This window comes from Trachymyrmex cornetzi, unplaced genomic scaffold (assembly GCF_001594075.2).
Source record: "Trachymyrmex cornetzi isolate Tcor2-1 unplaced genomic scaffold, Tcor1.1 scaffold579, whole genome shotgun sequence".
In the NCBI taxonomy this organism is placed as follows: Eukaryota; Metazoa; Arthropoda; class Insecta; order Hymenoptera; family Formicidae; genus Trachymyrmex; species Trachymyrmex cornetzi.
In genome coordinates, this window is record NW_017299892.1 from 3,110,820 (window position 1) to 3,126,439 (window position 15,620).

The 15,620-nt window shown below is 29.3% G+C and overlaps 2 protein-coding genes across 8 annotated transcripts; both read right to left on the reverse strand.

Annotated features, from left to right (window-relative positions):
* Positions 1–967: 967 nt before the first annotated feature.
* Positions 968–6,625, reverse strand: klhl10 (kelch-like protein 10). 5 transcript variants are annotated; one of them, XM_018515642.1, is made up of 9 exons: positions 6,072–6,625; positions 5,418–5,634; positions 4,845–5,160; positions 4,325–4,777; positions 3,661–3,830; positions 3,163–3,332; positions 2,586–2,744; positions 2,117–2,321; positions 968–1,902 (listed from the first exon to the last, which is right to left on the reverse strand). In XM_018515642.1, the coding sequence occupies exons 2-9, from the start codon at positions 5,552–5,554 to the stop codon at positions 1,656–1,658; spliced, it is 1,857 nt and encodes a 618-aa protein (XP_018371144.1). In that variant the 5' UTR covers positions 5,555–5,634; positions 6,072–6,625; the 3' UTR covers positions 968–1,655. The 5 variants fall into 5 exon arrangements, with proteins under 5 accessions (XP_018371144.1, XP_018371146.1, XP_018371143.1 ...); XM_018515644.1 differs by having other exon boundaries at positions 4,992–5,160; positions 5,418–5,751; XM_018515641.1 differs by having other exon boundaries at positions 4,863–5,160; positions 5,418–5,751.
* A 1,576-nt stretch (positions 6,626–8,201) lies between these two features.
* LOC108766256 (mitochondrial basic amino acids transporter) lies at positions 8,202–12,643 on the reverse strand. 3 transcript variants are annotated; one of them, XM_018515437.1, is made up of 4 exons: positions 12,431–12,643; positions 11,394–11,617; positions 9,596–9,723; positions 8,202–9,501 (listed from the first exon to the last, which is right to left on the reverse strand). In XM_018515437.1, exons 2-4 carry the CDS (start codon positions 11,431–11,433, stop codon positions 8,407–8,409), a joined length of 1,263 nt encoding a protein of 420 aa, XP_018370939.1. In that variant the 5' UTR covers positions 11,434–11,617; positions 12,431–12,643; the 3' UTR covers positions 8,202–8,406. The 3 variants fall into 3 exon arrangements, with proteins under 3 accessions (XP_018370939.1, XP_018370936.1, XP_018370938.1); XM_018515434.1 differs by having other exon boundaries at positions 11,394–11,645; XM_018515436.1 differs by lacking the exon at positions 12,431–12,643 and adding an exon at positions 11,881–11,895 and having other exon boundaries at positions 11,394–11,645.
* Positions 12,644–15,620: the final 2,977 nt, after the last annotated feature.

Genomic DNA, 15,620 nt, shown 5'->3' on the forward strand with positions numbered 1-15,620 from the left:
AAACTGATGATATCAGGTGGCCTGAAACCTGAAATAGGCTATTAAATGAATTTTACTCTTAGGTTTAGATCCGTTTCTTCAGAGGGCGTGCGGATCAAAGAACCACTACTATCAACACTTTCCATCCTATGTTACTCCAATTTTCCTTGCCAACAATGCCAATATGTAGTTACAAAAGATACGGTCATTATCTGAAATATTCAGCACCGACGATTGCAAAATAAATATTTTGCTAAACACAGCCCAATATACTATTTTCTTATATGATTTTAATTAAATAAATTTTGTGCATTATATGTATATAAATTATTTGAGAGTCGATTTAAATATTAAAAAATTTGATTTAATAATAATACAATTATTACTTATAATTAGTATATCTATTAATTTACTTTCCTAGCTGTTAAAGATTGTAAAAATATTGAAAGATTAACCATTCCCAAAAATTATAATATCATAATTGTAACTTTTTTAACTATTTTACAAACAATAAATTTTACAATAATAAATTAGTTTGTTTATATATATATGTTTAATCCAAATATTGAAATTTTTTAATATCTTAAAAATATATCTGTCATTTCTGAGATTTATCGCTAATGTACTTACATATCTTATAAAATTTTTTGTTTAAATTATTATAACTCAACAAAACAAAACTAATTTAGGACAATAAGCATTTTATATATGATATATATGTATACAACATATGTATTACATCGCGGTTTTATATTTTACAATTTTGCAATATTTGATATTTTAGCAATTTTTAAATGGTTATAAGAAAATATATACCATTTTATAGTTATTTAAATTTTACAAAAATAAATAAAAGAACATTGTCATCTTACAGATTAATCTGTTTACAGTACTTGTTAAAAAGCAATTATATAAGTTATGCAGTAGACTTTCACTTACATGATAAGTAAATGTCATAAATAAATGTAAACAACTGCACTTTCGTATATGTTACAATTATTTATTTTCTGTTACATGCGGTATTGCTGCACACAATTGCTTATATAATGTCATCTTAAAAAAATGCCAAATGAATGTCTCTTACAAGAGTAATTTCTTATATTTATCACAAAGTTATTATCTCATAAAATTTTATTTTTACTTTTCGCATTTCATGATTTATTTTATCAATTGCTGTGCCCTTTTTATATGAACAATTATTCTAATTTGTATTACCATTCTGAGCTTTATATTGCAATAATTAAATCAATACCATTAATCTCCAAAACGAAAAATGAATAACTTATTTCGTCGTTAATCTTAATCAATTTAATTATTTGAAATAGCACTATATAGCGTACGTGTAAAATCGCAAAAAGATTCAATAGAAATATCTGCAGTATCAAAAAAGATTTAACTTAACAAAGAGGGGTAAATGGCAGTCTGAAAATTATATAAATATAATAAAATATTCTTTTTGTAAGTAGTCAAAAATAATCATTGCCAAATATATAAACGGTTTTCTGTGTTATTGACAATTGATCAGTTAACCTTCATTTTTCTGATTGCATCTCATTTAGCAATAATCCAAAATTTGTATCGCAATGAAATGGAACAGATGTTATACATTTGGCTGATTTACATAATAATGATATTTGGTTTTAGCTGCCGATTATTATTATTATCTTTCTCATTTATTAGCGTGGTAGAGGTGGTGGTATCGGTATGATTTGGCCGAATTGAGAAGTTTGCCTTGTCTGCTGTTGCTCCTGTTGCTGTTGCTGATGCTGACTCCGACGTACTTCGTGTGCCAGTAACTTCTGACGCTTTTCTTCCATCAGGCGCTCACGGTGCTTGTGAATATAATCGTATACATTTGGAAGACCCATAATCACACAGGCCGACAGTGCTGATCTGCATATATTCATGTCTGTCGCTTCGTACCTATGTTTACAGTTTTAGAAACTAATATAAGTATTGTAAATATAACATATGCTTGAAAAATGAAACTTGTAAACTTCTTACTCAGGTAAGATTTTTATACAAAATTTATTAAATCGTTGCTGCAAAATATGCAACTATTTTTGGCTCCATATTAATCTGTCACATAAATTTTATAAAATTCAATAATAAAAGATTTATGCAATGGAATAATTACCACTCATTTGTTTTCTCGTCGTAACATTCCACCTGGTATGTTGTAGTAACACCATTAAAACCACCGATAGCAAAAATCATATCGTCAATAACTTCAATGGCGAAATTGCTACGTGGATTATACATATCAGGAATATGGCTCCAGCTGTTTGTAGAAGGTTTATATTTTTCCCCACTGCACATTCTCGATATTCCATTAAATCCTCCTTTATGAAAAAAATTGTTAGCTTTCTCATAATTAATAAAAATAATAATGTAAAATGATATTGCAATGAGAAAAACAATTATAAGAGAAGTGAATAATTATGAAATAAATTAAGCTATATATATAGATATATGTACACGCATATATTAAAATAGTTTTGCATGAGAAAGAATACTTTAAAATTAATTTCCTTATGCATAAATGCGTTTATACATAAATAGCGCAAATGCCGTAATGAAATTTCTCTTGTAACAAGTTTTAATACCAATAACATAAACACAGCCGTGATAAGATATGCACGACACACCACTCCTTCGTGACCTCATTGCTGTTATCATTGTCCACTGGTTGGTGCTTGGATCATACACTTCGGCCGTATTCATACAATCATGTCCATCAAAACCGCCCGTAATATATATCTTATCTGTAGCATATAAAAAATTTACCAATAAGCTTTATAATATTTTTTATATGATATAGAAATAATGGTTTTTCAAGCATTCAAAATTTTAAAAATTTATGACACGTACATATATATTTATACTTATTTCTAATTTTCAATAAATAATTTTATTATAATATGTATTCTTTTTCCTTTTTTAATGTATATATATTTCAAAATTACTTGTACCTACATTTATTTTGTTTTTATGCACAGGAATGAAATTTTTACATTTTATTAAAACATTCAAAAAGTTTACAAGATACATTTTATTATCACAAGACATTTTAAAAAATCTATCTCGTATAAAATAGAGAGATTAATTATGCAGTTGCAAACATTACTTTTTAAATAACTAAAATAAACATATCAGAACAGTTTATAAAAAATCAAATAATACCATTTAATGTCGTTGCACTCGCGTCAGATCTCTGCACGTTCATTGATGCAATAAGGGACCATTGATTTGTCTTGTAATTATAGCGTTCCGCCGTTTTTTGCCGATGGTATCCATCATATCCTCCCATTGCGTAAACCAGATTGTTTAAAACTGCCACGCTGACATAACATCTGCGACAATGAAAAGATTCTGATGCGAGCTTTCATTGCTAACGACATTATCAAGGAGCTAGTCACTAAATTTTAGTTCATATTTATTTAATGTTTGCATACAGTTTTATTTATGTTTTTATGTAATTTTCTTTTGTCTATTGTGTACGTACCTTATTAGTGTAACTATATAATTTAAAAATAATTTGAAAATATCTATTTAAAGACAGCTGTAAACGCACATTTTATGTTTCAATACTGTTTCTTTAACTGTCTTTATCATAAATAAATCAATTAAAATTATCCAAATCACAGAGGTAGTGACTAGCCCCTTCGAAATATATTTGACCTTCTAGCGTTCATGGGAGCAACCTCTCGCCACACCTTGGTCACCGCATTAAAGCAACGGCAGCTATTGAAATAATCGACGCCATCAAATCCTCCGATAACGTAGATATCAAAACCAACTACCGCAAGTCCATGATAAGCTCGCGCACCAGTCGGATCTGTTTCTTCGATCTAAAAAACTCAAGATTTTACATAAATAAATTGTTAAAATTTTATTGAAATAAAGTAAAAATGTTCTTTAATTTTAGTACAGCGTACACGTTCAAGAATAATACGAAGTTACAATTAATTTCTTTTTTAAGGATTAGATTAAAGATTCCCAAAATATATCACGTCCCGCTATTTTTGATGAGTCGCGCGATATATAAATAAGACAATATAAATAATTAATTAATTTACCTCGCCTTTTCATATTTGTTAAAACTAGATAGGTCGCAAATGTTTGCTGCTTTAAAAATTGTGTCACAATCGCAACACATGTTTGGGAGGCTCCAGACTGGATAAACAACAATCATTATATTCATTTCTACATTTTTTAAATGTTTACACCTTACTTTTCTTTGCCTTGTTGCATTACAAATGACAACAAAAATCCAGTCTAGTTATATCAATATTTACAATTTATTAAAATTACGTTGAAAAAACTGTCAAGTGTCTAATACTACCGGAATCCATCGATCTGCTCTTGTATCATACGTTTCGATATAATTTGTTGGAGAGCCACCGCTCCATCCACCAATGGCAAACAGAATCTCATGCGGGACTCTGGGTCGTGCAATTTCCGGCGTTGGTACTTCTCCATCTTTCTGAGTAATCATCTCTAAATCATATAAAAACTTCAGAGTTTCGATGATAATGGGTCTGCACGCATCGTTGCCTACGACATAAGGATGATCCTTGACATTCTCCAGAAAAAACTGCGTGTCTAAGAGACCGAGTCTGATATTCTTCATTAGATCGACGATATAATCTTTTCTAGATTCTGGATCGTGATTTATCCATCTCAGAACTAATTCCCAAACTGTTTGCTCGCTTTTAACATTTAATTCGTCAGCGCCGACTAACGATTTCAGTTCCTCGATAGGTAAATGTAAAATTTCTTTGCTTCTTTGTGACACCTAATGTAAAGCAAGAGAAATTATATTATGAAGAAATGATATATGTGAATTATTATACTAGCCGCACCTCGACAAAATGTCCTACAATAAAACGGTAAGCATCATTTTCTAGCTTCTTGCAAAAATGTTGACGGGCGAATCTCATCACTCCGATACAATTTTCCGGTGCTAAATTATCTCTTAGATAGTCACAGCATAAATCGAGTACACCTACAATGCTTAGATAATCCGCCGTGGTCAATAGTTCACATACATTTTCACGACTCACATCAATGGATCGTAAATATGCATATTCCAGCAGAAGATTCATTATTGGACTTGTCACACCTGGCAGAAGGACATCAGTTTTTTCACGAGAATGCAATGTAGTTGTAAATAATGTCCTGTAAAATTAATTTACTAATAAAGATTGTGACAGTAAATGTATATAGTTATTTTATGATATTAATAACTTTATTACAAAAAAATGTAATAACAAATCCGAGTAACAAATTATTAAAATGTTATCATTTTTTATTATTTTCATAAAGAGTAATTATTTTATTATTTTATTATTATTAATCAATTATTTTGTATATAAATTCGAATAATTTAATATAAAATTCAGAGGAAATAAAATTAAACCTGATTAAAATTAAACCTGAAATAAGTACTGCATGCCGAAAGTATAGCTCGATGAATTGGAAAGACACCACCATCTTCTAATCTTAATATTGCATCGCAAAGTAGATTATTCTGTCGGAAATCATAAAGCGATTGCATTGCTTGTGTGCTCATACAACGGCCACCACTTTCAGCTATCAAACGTTGGTTATTTGTATTATATTTTTCGTTTTTTTTGTTACTGGTAGTAGGCTCTGCATCCATATCAAAATTTGAATAATTGAAGGGTTTAGCTCCCGCAAAGATAGCGATACGATTTATCACAACATTTAAATAGTTTAATTAAATTAATTGATTTCTTCAAGAGGAACCTATGAAAAAACAGCTAGTAAATATTAAATATAAGATGTATTGCAATATTGCGATAGATATAAAAAGGCCAGAAATTTTATAATTAAAATTAAATTATCTTACTAAAAATTTGAAATTTTATGCTAATGTCGGAAGTAAAATAATATAGGAAGATATATTACTCAATAAATTATTAATAAATTACTAAATTGTATTGGTTAAATATACAAGTACAATATTATAAATATAAATACATTTAAACTACTTCAAAATTTGTCTATATTAAAACGCTTTTTCAAAAATTTTATCCTATATTTATTAATTTAGCTTGCATACTTACCCAGTAAGAATGTTTCCTAAAAATTTAGAGCAATCGCGCAGGAGGTTAACAAATTGTATTGATCGTGATGTAGATTTAGTGGCAACAGTTTAAAACTTGATAATTTTTTGATTTGGAATAAAAACGTGGTTACAACAAAGTCTTATTTGCGATCAATTGCTGAGAACAATTAGCAATGGTTGAAAGGTACTGCCGTGTGTGTTCATATGTGCTGAGAATTTGGAATGTGTCAAAATTTTGACACGTGGGCGGGGGAGGATTGAAGACCAATTCGTAGACTGAAGAAATGCAGAAGAGTGTGAAGGAGGAATGAGATCGGTAAGGGGATTGTAAGAGAAATACAAACTATTTTGTAATGATTTTAAAAGCGAATAAATATCGCGCTGGCAGTGACATGTGGTCTTACATGTCCGCCAATCAATCAAAGACTGCTGCTTGACAAAAGAGATCCTTCTATTCCTGCTTCATAGCGAGCTTGTGCAAGTATAAATTGTGTTAACTCATTTTAAGGATACAAATCAATAGAAATTATAAAAATTTATAAAGCATGTCAGTCTTAATATATCGATTAAATCAAGCAGCTATAATAAAACAATAGAAAGAAGATTAAAACACATTTTACAAATTTCATTAATTATAATATAAGCGTCTATGCCCAAGTATATCAAATATATATACATATATAATACACCTACATTCAAATTTATAGTCATTTCTTTGCTTACTCAATTACTTCAATTGTTGAATTAAAGATATACATACTTTTCTAGCAAGTTACTAACTTTAATTCAGCTGCAACTTTACATTCTTAACGTAAGAACATACTTCAATTAAGCTACCTAGGTTGAGACTTACAAGTGGCCCAGTATCGGATATCGGAATTTTAATACTGGCAGGCTACTATATGTCAATATTGATTCAACATTATCATAATATTGGAACGATGTATCTAATCCAGTATTGATCGTCAACGTCGTATCTATATTAGAAATTCGGTATTGTTTTAATATTAAATATATGCTAGCCATTGTTAGCTCAGTATCAATTAACGCAATGTAGAATCAGTATGGCTTTCAACAGTATTATCCCAGATAGGACAGAGAGATTAAAAAATAATTTTTTTTAATCTCTGAATTATGAAATCTTTTCCATCCCTTTCCATTTCTGATTCAGAAATATTAAGAGTTCCAAAAAACTTTCATTTTTGTATTGCCAATTCTGGATTCATATTCTGTACACATCTATCGACAGTTGTCGGTGTCGATAACTAACGAAAACCAATGGCAAGGGCTATCCTAGGAAAAAAGCGCGGTTCTCATTGGCTGTCGCTACTTAACGATATCGACAACTGTCGATAGACGTCTACAGAATATGGGCCCTGTGAACTCTTGCACAAGTAGAAAAGGAAATTTTTTTTAGTTTATATGAATAGATTATATGTCAATTAACATTTTATTTACTTTTATAATATCTCGAAACCCAATTTTGAGGGCCTACCTTCAAAACATCACCTTATTATCATTTTATTAAAACATAATAGTTATTTATACATAATACTGCATCTTTTTATGTTTGTGTTCTATTTTGTATAGTTTACATTTACGGAAAATTAAACTTTAACCGCGGCAAGATTCGCTACTAGTACTGTACTAATATAAAGCTAAAACATATTCGATATATATATCAAACAATTAGTGTAAAATAGTATTATTAATACCTGATGGATATTCGACAAACAGAATTGCCAGTATTACACCGGTATCATTCATGGGTGTTTTATTGTCGACAGCAGATCAATATGTCTTTTTTTTATGTTTGTAAATCCCACCTAAGAACTCCTCCATTCTATGCGTTGTCATATATTTATGTGCATATCATTCCCTTATTTCAAAAATGACACAACTCAAAGAATAAGTTTCCTAGAAGAAAGGAATTATTATTTTTTTTTAACTTGAAAGTTATTGAATAATCAAATAATATATTCCTGCAAAAAAAAAATATTTTTAACATGATTAAACTTCATTTCTTGTATCATGTTCATTTCATAATCCTTAAAAAACCATCCTTTTTGACGTTTTAATATTTTTTTATGAAATTAATTAACTTTCGATGATTGATAGGATAATGTTTATCTATCTTATTCATTGTAATAACTCAAAAATAATATTTTTTGTTGTGTCACTTTTTAGGTAAGGGAGCGATATGTATATGCATTCGTCATTAATTAAATTAATTATAAAAGGAAAATCTATTTAAATAGATATTATATTCCTTTTTTACACATATTATACTAAAAATACAAGTCACGTGCTAGACTTCGTCAACTGCAGTAACATCAAATATTATCCAGATTTGTGACATCGAGTACGTGTTGCAGATTACAAGTACACGTGTTTATGACTGTCTTAACGTTGCCATAGTCCTTTCTTTCGTCAACATAGTCATCTTCCTCAACTCCTTCATCGTTTCTCGACTTTCTTTTTCTCTCCTCCCAACCCTCGGATATACTCTTCTGCTTCAACGCATTCTCGTACTTACAACCCGATTGTCTGTAGTTGTGGACCAAGCAGGCACTATTATCTGACATTAGTTGCCTGCTAATCGGCAACATAGATCCGACGGAGTATGATGGAGTAACAAAACCATTACTTCTCGAAATACTATCGAAGAATACGTTCCATTTACTAGCGAAGGATTCATATCCTTTTGTCGTATGGTTTTTCGTTTGCATCGTTCTTGATATGACATCCTCCCTCTTCGATACCTCATTTGGTTGTTCGCCAAATAATCGGAACGTCCATGTAACTACAGCGAAAGTCACCGCGTTCGTCGGAAACGCTCGAAGAATCGTCGAATTCAAGCCTCGATACAAGCAGCTATATCCTTCAGCGCGTACAGATTTCTTGAGACAATCCAAAGCCCCCGAGTAACGATTACTACTTTCCGCTTGTATACGCGACTTGATGACATCGATAGGATAAGAAATCACCCAAGAAGCTGTACCAGCAAATCCTCCGGCCAACATCATATGAAACGTCGAGATCGGTTGCTTCGAGGATGTTTTGGTTAGCACCTCGTAGGTCACGAAGTACATACCATAACTCGGTCCTTCCCTAAGGAATGTAATACCTAGACCCTTAAAGACGCCACGATAACCATCCTGCCTATAGATGTTCCTCAAGCACTGCATTGGTCCTTGAAAATTACCTCGACCCGTGGATTGCAATTGCAGACGTGTCTTTGCTAACTCTATTGGACTTGAAACAGGAGTTTGAGCAAATCCGGCAGATGCACCAGCCAAGAAATACGATGACAATCGATCAGGTTCAGACAGGTTCCGTTGAGTATATCCGTAAACACCGAAGACGATGGCGTTTACCACAGCCACCCCTGCGATTGGCGAAGTCATTCCTTTATAAAGACCAGTCACCTACACAAAAATATATAAATAACAATATTAATAGGTTTTACCTACAAATGTAAAAACGGCTAAACTTTAAATCCAATTTAATGTAATAAATTACCGATTCTTTCGCGAGTATGGTTCGCAAACAATCCCAGGTACCCCGATATTTTGGATTGCGGCAGTCTTGAGTCTGCATGTGGACCTTGACCGTATCCAAAGGATATCCCACCATAATACCGGCACATCCTGAAATTTATAAGATAGATTTTATTATATGTTTCCCAGATAACAAGCATGTCTCGAAGACGTCTTTAGATAGAGTAACTCAAGTATATGTATATGCCGTATTTATTATACATATCAAAAACTTAATTTATCAAGTATTATTTACTATGTTTAAGATAAATAAAATATATTAATGTGCGTATATCAATAACATATTTATACTGTTACTACTACAAAAAAGATTGGAAATTCAAATAATACATCCCATAGGGATAGGAGTACAACTACTCATGAAGAAAATGTATTACTCATAAAAAATTACAAATAATGTTTATAAATAAGAAGTAAAATGACACAATAACTTATAAAATGTGTTTACAAAGTTTTATTAAAAAATTAAAAAAATAAATGTACATATACATATATAAAATAATAGATAATACCTTAGTCTAATTTGTTGCATATATTACAAATGTTAAGATATAAGATATTAAGACACTATTAACAATTTAAGTTACTAACAATTTAAATTAATAGCAATTTGCATTTGTTATTAAACTTTTCACTAAGATGACTCAGCCAGGAACGATACGCAACACGATGGAATCTATATTTGTTGTAAGTAAAATACTTAGATGCAGCAAAAATCTCTCACTCCTTTTTTTCTGATTTCTGTATATGTGGCGTAAATATTAGCTGCGTTTAGCAGAAAAGGCAGCTTTTTTGCAACAGTCGTAAAATTCTTCAATATGATTAGTCTTGCCCTTGTCCCTCATTGGATCTAAACGTATAAACCAATTATATTCAAGAATTTTACAACAATTGCAAAATTGCTTTCTCTACTGAACGCAGCCATTGACTTTACTCTATCTTTCAGAGATGTCTAAGAGAAGTTTTTATGACATCTTTATAAAGTCTTTTACTCATTAATGTTGCCTGGATTGCTGTATTGTATTTTTTGTATTTATTGAAACTTGCTTAATGCAATAAAAAGATTGAATGATTTGGCAATAGATTTTTTTAAAGATATAACTTGTTGTTCTAATGTTATAACAAGTTAAAGCGTAAACTGATATGAATTAGCAGATTTGTTAATTGCGTCAGTTTGTTAAAACAGAAAATTATAAAGTTTTCTAATGCCCGTTTCCACCAACGTGTAGTTTAACCTTAATCTCGGTTTAAGTTACTCTTCATCTTTTTCTAGTTCAAAAGATTAGAAAAAGACGAAAAGTAAATTAAACCGAGATTAAGGTTAAACTACACATTGGTGGAAATGCGCATAAATGTGTTAGTCTTGATTTATCTATGATAATCAAGTCATATGATAATATAATTGTTTCTTATTATTGATCATTTTTTAACTCAAGTACAAATTATACAGGGTGTTCCACGGGAAAATGTTAAATCTAATTAGCGTAATTCTCGAACCTTGTATAGAAAACAAATAACTTTAACTTCCATTAACACAATTGAATCTTTTTATTTAAACAACTTATAAATATTATATGAAAAGTGAATGATGAACTTCCATTACTAACTGCACATTTTTATCAAGCAAACGACAAATTTTAAAAACAGTAAATAATTGTAATAATATAAATTATATCAAAACGCTTAAAAAAAAACATAATTAAGGTTTCAAAAAATATATTTAAATCAGTAATTTAATTTGTATATATACAAAACTTTACCTCCCAAACATCCAGCAAAGAAATCAAGCGGGTAAGCCATCTTTGCCCCGTACTATCTGCAATAACCTTCCACTTGTAATATTGTCTGCTTCTATAAGGCTTGTCTTCAAATCTCGTTGCTTTTAAATATGCATCGAAAATTGTATAAGTTGTAGATCGGTTAATTATAGAGGCCAATAAATTCGAATCCATGAAAGACTGATAACTGATTCCTTTAAATTAAACTTTAAACAAAATAATATCCACTTGTTCCTGAAACAATTAGTCAACATAAAAAATTTTAAACAAGCTAAAGTCTATTTTATGTTATAGAAATATTATAATTATCAGTTTTAACGTTATTTTATAATTTATTTTAAATATTATAAAATATTATTTACTTTTAAGTGTTTTAAATATTATTAAATGGTTTATAAAAGTAAAAGTAAAATTATTGCAATATTTTTAATTAATTTAATAGAGTTAGATATTTTTTATTCCTTTTTACTTTATATACATTTTTCTAACATCGATTTAAACTAAGTACGTTTAAATTTGTTATAAATTAATATATCCATATATTTTGTTAGATACATATTGTATGATTACTAAGGAGCCGTTCACACTACTTTTATTTTTCATTGTCTCAATTTTCGCCTCCTAGAAGCTACATTTACGCTTCTGTCACTCTTTCTTCATATTCAACTTACGCTCTGATTTTTATTTTCCGAGGTTACATTATTGTAATGAATGATTTGCTTTCTCAGAGGTGTCAAAGAGTTTACGGGTTATCACCGTGTTATGATCCATTGCTAATGCCAACATTTCGTAAACGGCAAAGTTCACAGAAACGTTGACATTGGTAATGGATTACGACACAGCAATAATTTGCAAATCTTGTGGCACCTCTAAAGAAAATACCAGCGAAAGGTTCAAAAGTATTAATAATTTGTTTTAAATAACACTGTTTCATCCAAAGTTATACATTTTGTCAAAACTTCACTTATCAGATGATGCCAAATAAATTCTAACGCATCACTTTTTAGTTTGTTTCTTACCAAAAATCACATGTACGTAACGTCTAAACAAAAATAGTCGTTCTGCATGCTTTCTTCATCGAATCTTCTTTCTTACTGAAATTGATACTTCTTCCAGCTTCTCCTTGGTACACAGATCATCATTTGCATTATCAAACCACTGACATATCCACACAAATGATCATTGTAACAGTGTACTAAATATTGTTGAAAAATATGTTAGTAACATTTATACATTCGCAATAAACTACCATCGTGATCATGTGAAGCATGGGTCAAGCATTCCACGATAAGACTGATTGAGTCTCAGTATTGCTCAGAATATATTTATTTCGTTTTATATTGACATCATTTGCAAGTGTATATGTGATTATTACAATCAATAGCGTGATACTAATAAGACGAGTTATTTTGGTCATTGCAAAGATAAAACATGAAAGACCAAAAATGCATAAATAATATGTATGATCTAAGATGGCAATTGTGGTATTGAGATTTCTCAATCCATACAATAAAGTTAAATATTTTTTTTAATTTAATTGAAAAGGGGCGATATTAAAATATAAAAATATAATTATGAAATATATTCAGAAAGATATTGAGAGAGAACATTGATCTTTTACTATAAAAAAAAATAATTATCTAAAACGATGTACTTTATACATCACTTGAGTGTATCAATTAATAGTGTTAAATTTACGATTAACTTTATGAAATTGTGTTATAATTATAATTATTTTGCATTACATTCATCTTGTTATTTGAGACTATGTATTGTTAATAAAGTTGTTTCATATTGTAGCTACTTCTCATATAGAGAATCATCTTATAGAGATCATCTTGTAGAGAATCAAAATTTCAGATCAAAGTTTCATTCATAACATAGTGCAATATAAATTGCAGACAACTTAAATAGAGATATTCTATTTAAAAATGTTGAATAAGATCTTTTATAAAAAATAATTATTTATTTTTGTTTTAAAGAGATAGTTATTAAAAATATTTTCATATACATTTTTTAAATTGTTAATTGTTTTTATTTGTATTCTTATTAATAAAATTTTTTTAAACAATTTATTAGATGCAATTAGTCAAGCAAATGCGATGCGACATATATTGAATGAAGAGACAATTCAAAATCAGAATAAATGAACATTGTTCGAACATCAAGAAAAAAACAGGTTTTCTTTGATTTAGTCATCGTATCGAGTTTAATCACGATTTTGATTTGCAAAGAGTAAAAATTTTAGATTAAGAAACATCATATAATAAAATATTTATATATTAGAAATAATCTACAATAATCTACATTAAAAAACAGCAGCATGATCTTAACAAACAAAGCGATACAGAGAAGCTTTCCGATAATTATTTCCCTATATTAAAAAGATTATCCTCTTCTCAAAACAATTACTCTCTCTATTTTTCCCTCTCCACAAATTTACTGCCACTACCCTTCCATTCCTTCTCTTTATTCGAATGCTTATGGCTTATGCCATTTAACTGAAGACCCTAATAATGTTATCATCAAATATTTAATTTATTAAAAAGCTACCTAACATAATTAATAATTTTCAAATAAATAATTTTCTCTTCTCTCTACTTTATTTTCCCCCTCTTATGTTCCCCTTTCTTTCTAGTTTATCACATCAATCTTTTTATCTTAGTATGTCTAAGAAGTATTGTCTAAGAATAGACGATTTCTATATTATATTGACACACAATCATAAGGTATTTATTCTCATTTAATTTAGCTGCTACTAAATTAAATATATTTAATTTATGACTGTACATCGCACAATTTCAATTCGTATTAATGATTTTAGTGTACATTTCTTATAATTAGATTTTTTATTTTTATTCTTGCTTTTTTTAGTGTGTATTTCTCTTATTAGATTGTATTTGATTACTTATTCCTATTACATTTTTACAATATATTTGTATTTTTTAACAGAAACAATTATTTTTGTCTATAATCTACATACATAAACCAAAGGAATACATGGTTACCGATTACACACAACATTCTTATAATATTTACTTCATACTGAGCGAGATTGATACTATTAATACTGTGATTGAGAGCGAATTATAATTTATATATATATATATATCTTATCTTTGTAATAATTCCACTGTTATTTTTGTTAACTGTTGGATTGATAATAATCCAACAGAGATCGAAACGTTTGTTTTTGTTTTGTTGTTTATTGCCGACAAATTAAAGTTTTATATTTTAACTAAATGACAAGTTATTCATTAATGGTTTCAAATTTTAATTTTTAACTATTAATCTTAAGCTTGTAGCCCTTTTTCTTTCGGTTTTTTAATTTTCAAATAACTTTTATAATCGTAGAATAATGTTAATTTTGTAATTCTGCTGTTTCTCATCAGGTATGTTTTTATTTAACAAAGAAGAATATATATTATGTAAGAGTAAACGTACATTAAAAACAAATTTGGTATATAATTTGTTTGTATCTATATCAATTTTCAATTATAATCTTGAACTTTACAATATTAAATAGACAAAAAACGAGACTAAACATTTTATTGAATTGATGAAATACACAAAGTGTTTCTCAGCCAGACAATAGAGATGTTTCTTTGCAATACTGCTTCTAAAAATGTTTAACATTATGTTAACGTCGAATTAAGTGTATCTTTGTGAAAAGTTTTTGTATTAGAACAGATACGAAGGATTTTTTATTATTGGACACTAATATTATAATTCAAAGAATTTAACTTCATCAAATAAGGATTTTATTTTTTTGACATCTATAGTACACTCTATACTATATCATTGAGGACGTAAAATCAGATTAACGACAGGATATGAATTTGCAACTGACAATTTAGTGACCAGTTCACACTAGATGTTTTGTAATTTATTTTCCCGGGTTCACAAGTCGATTTGAAATTTAGGATCGTTTGAATTGATATCTACTACGTATTCTATTAATCTTCGAAAGAAGATCGATATTTTATCGATGCTGCGTTGATAAAACGTCGATCTTCTCGATGCAGCGTTGATAAAATGTCAATCTTTTTCGAAGATCAATAGAAAATATAATCGATATCAAATCAAACGGTCCGAAAAATCTATCGATATTAATTTGATTTCGACTTATGCCAGGGCTGTTATATTAGTTGAACCGTTTAATTTAAATATGTTTTCATGTAACGTTGAAGATGACCCGATCGGGCTCGA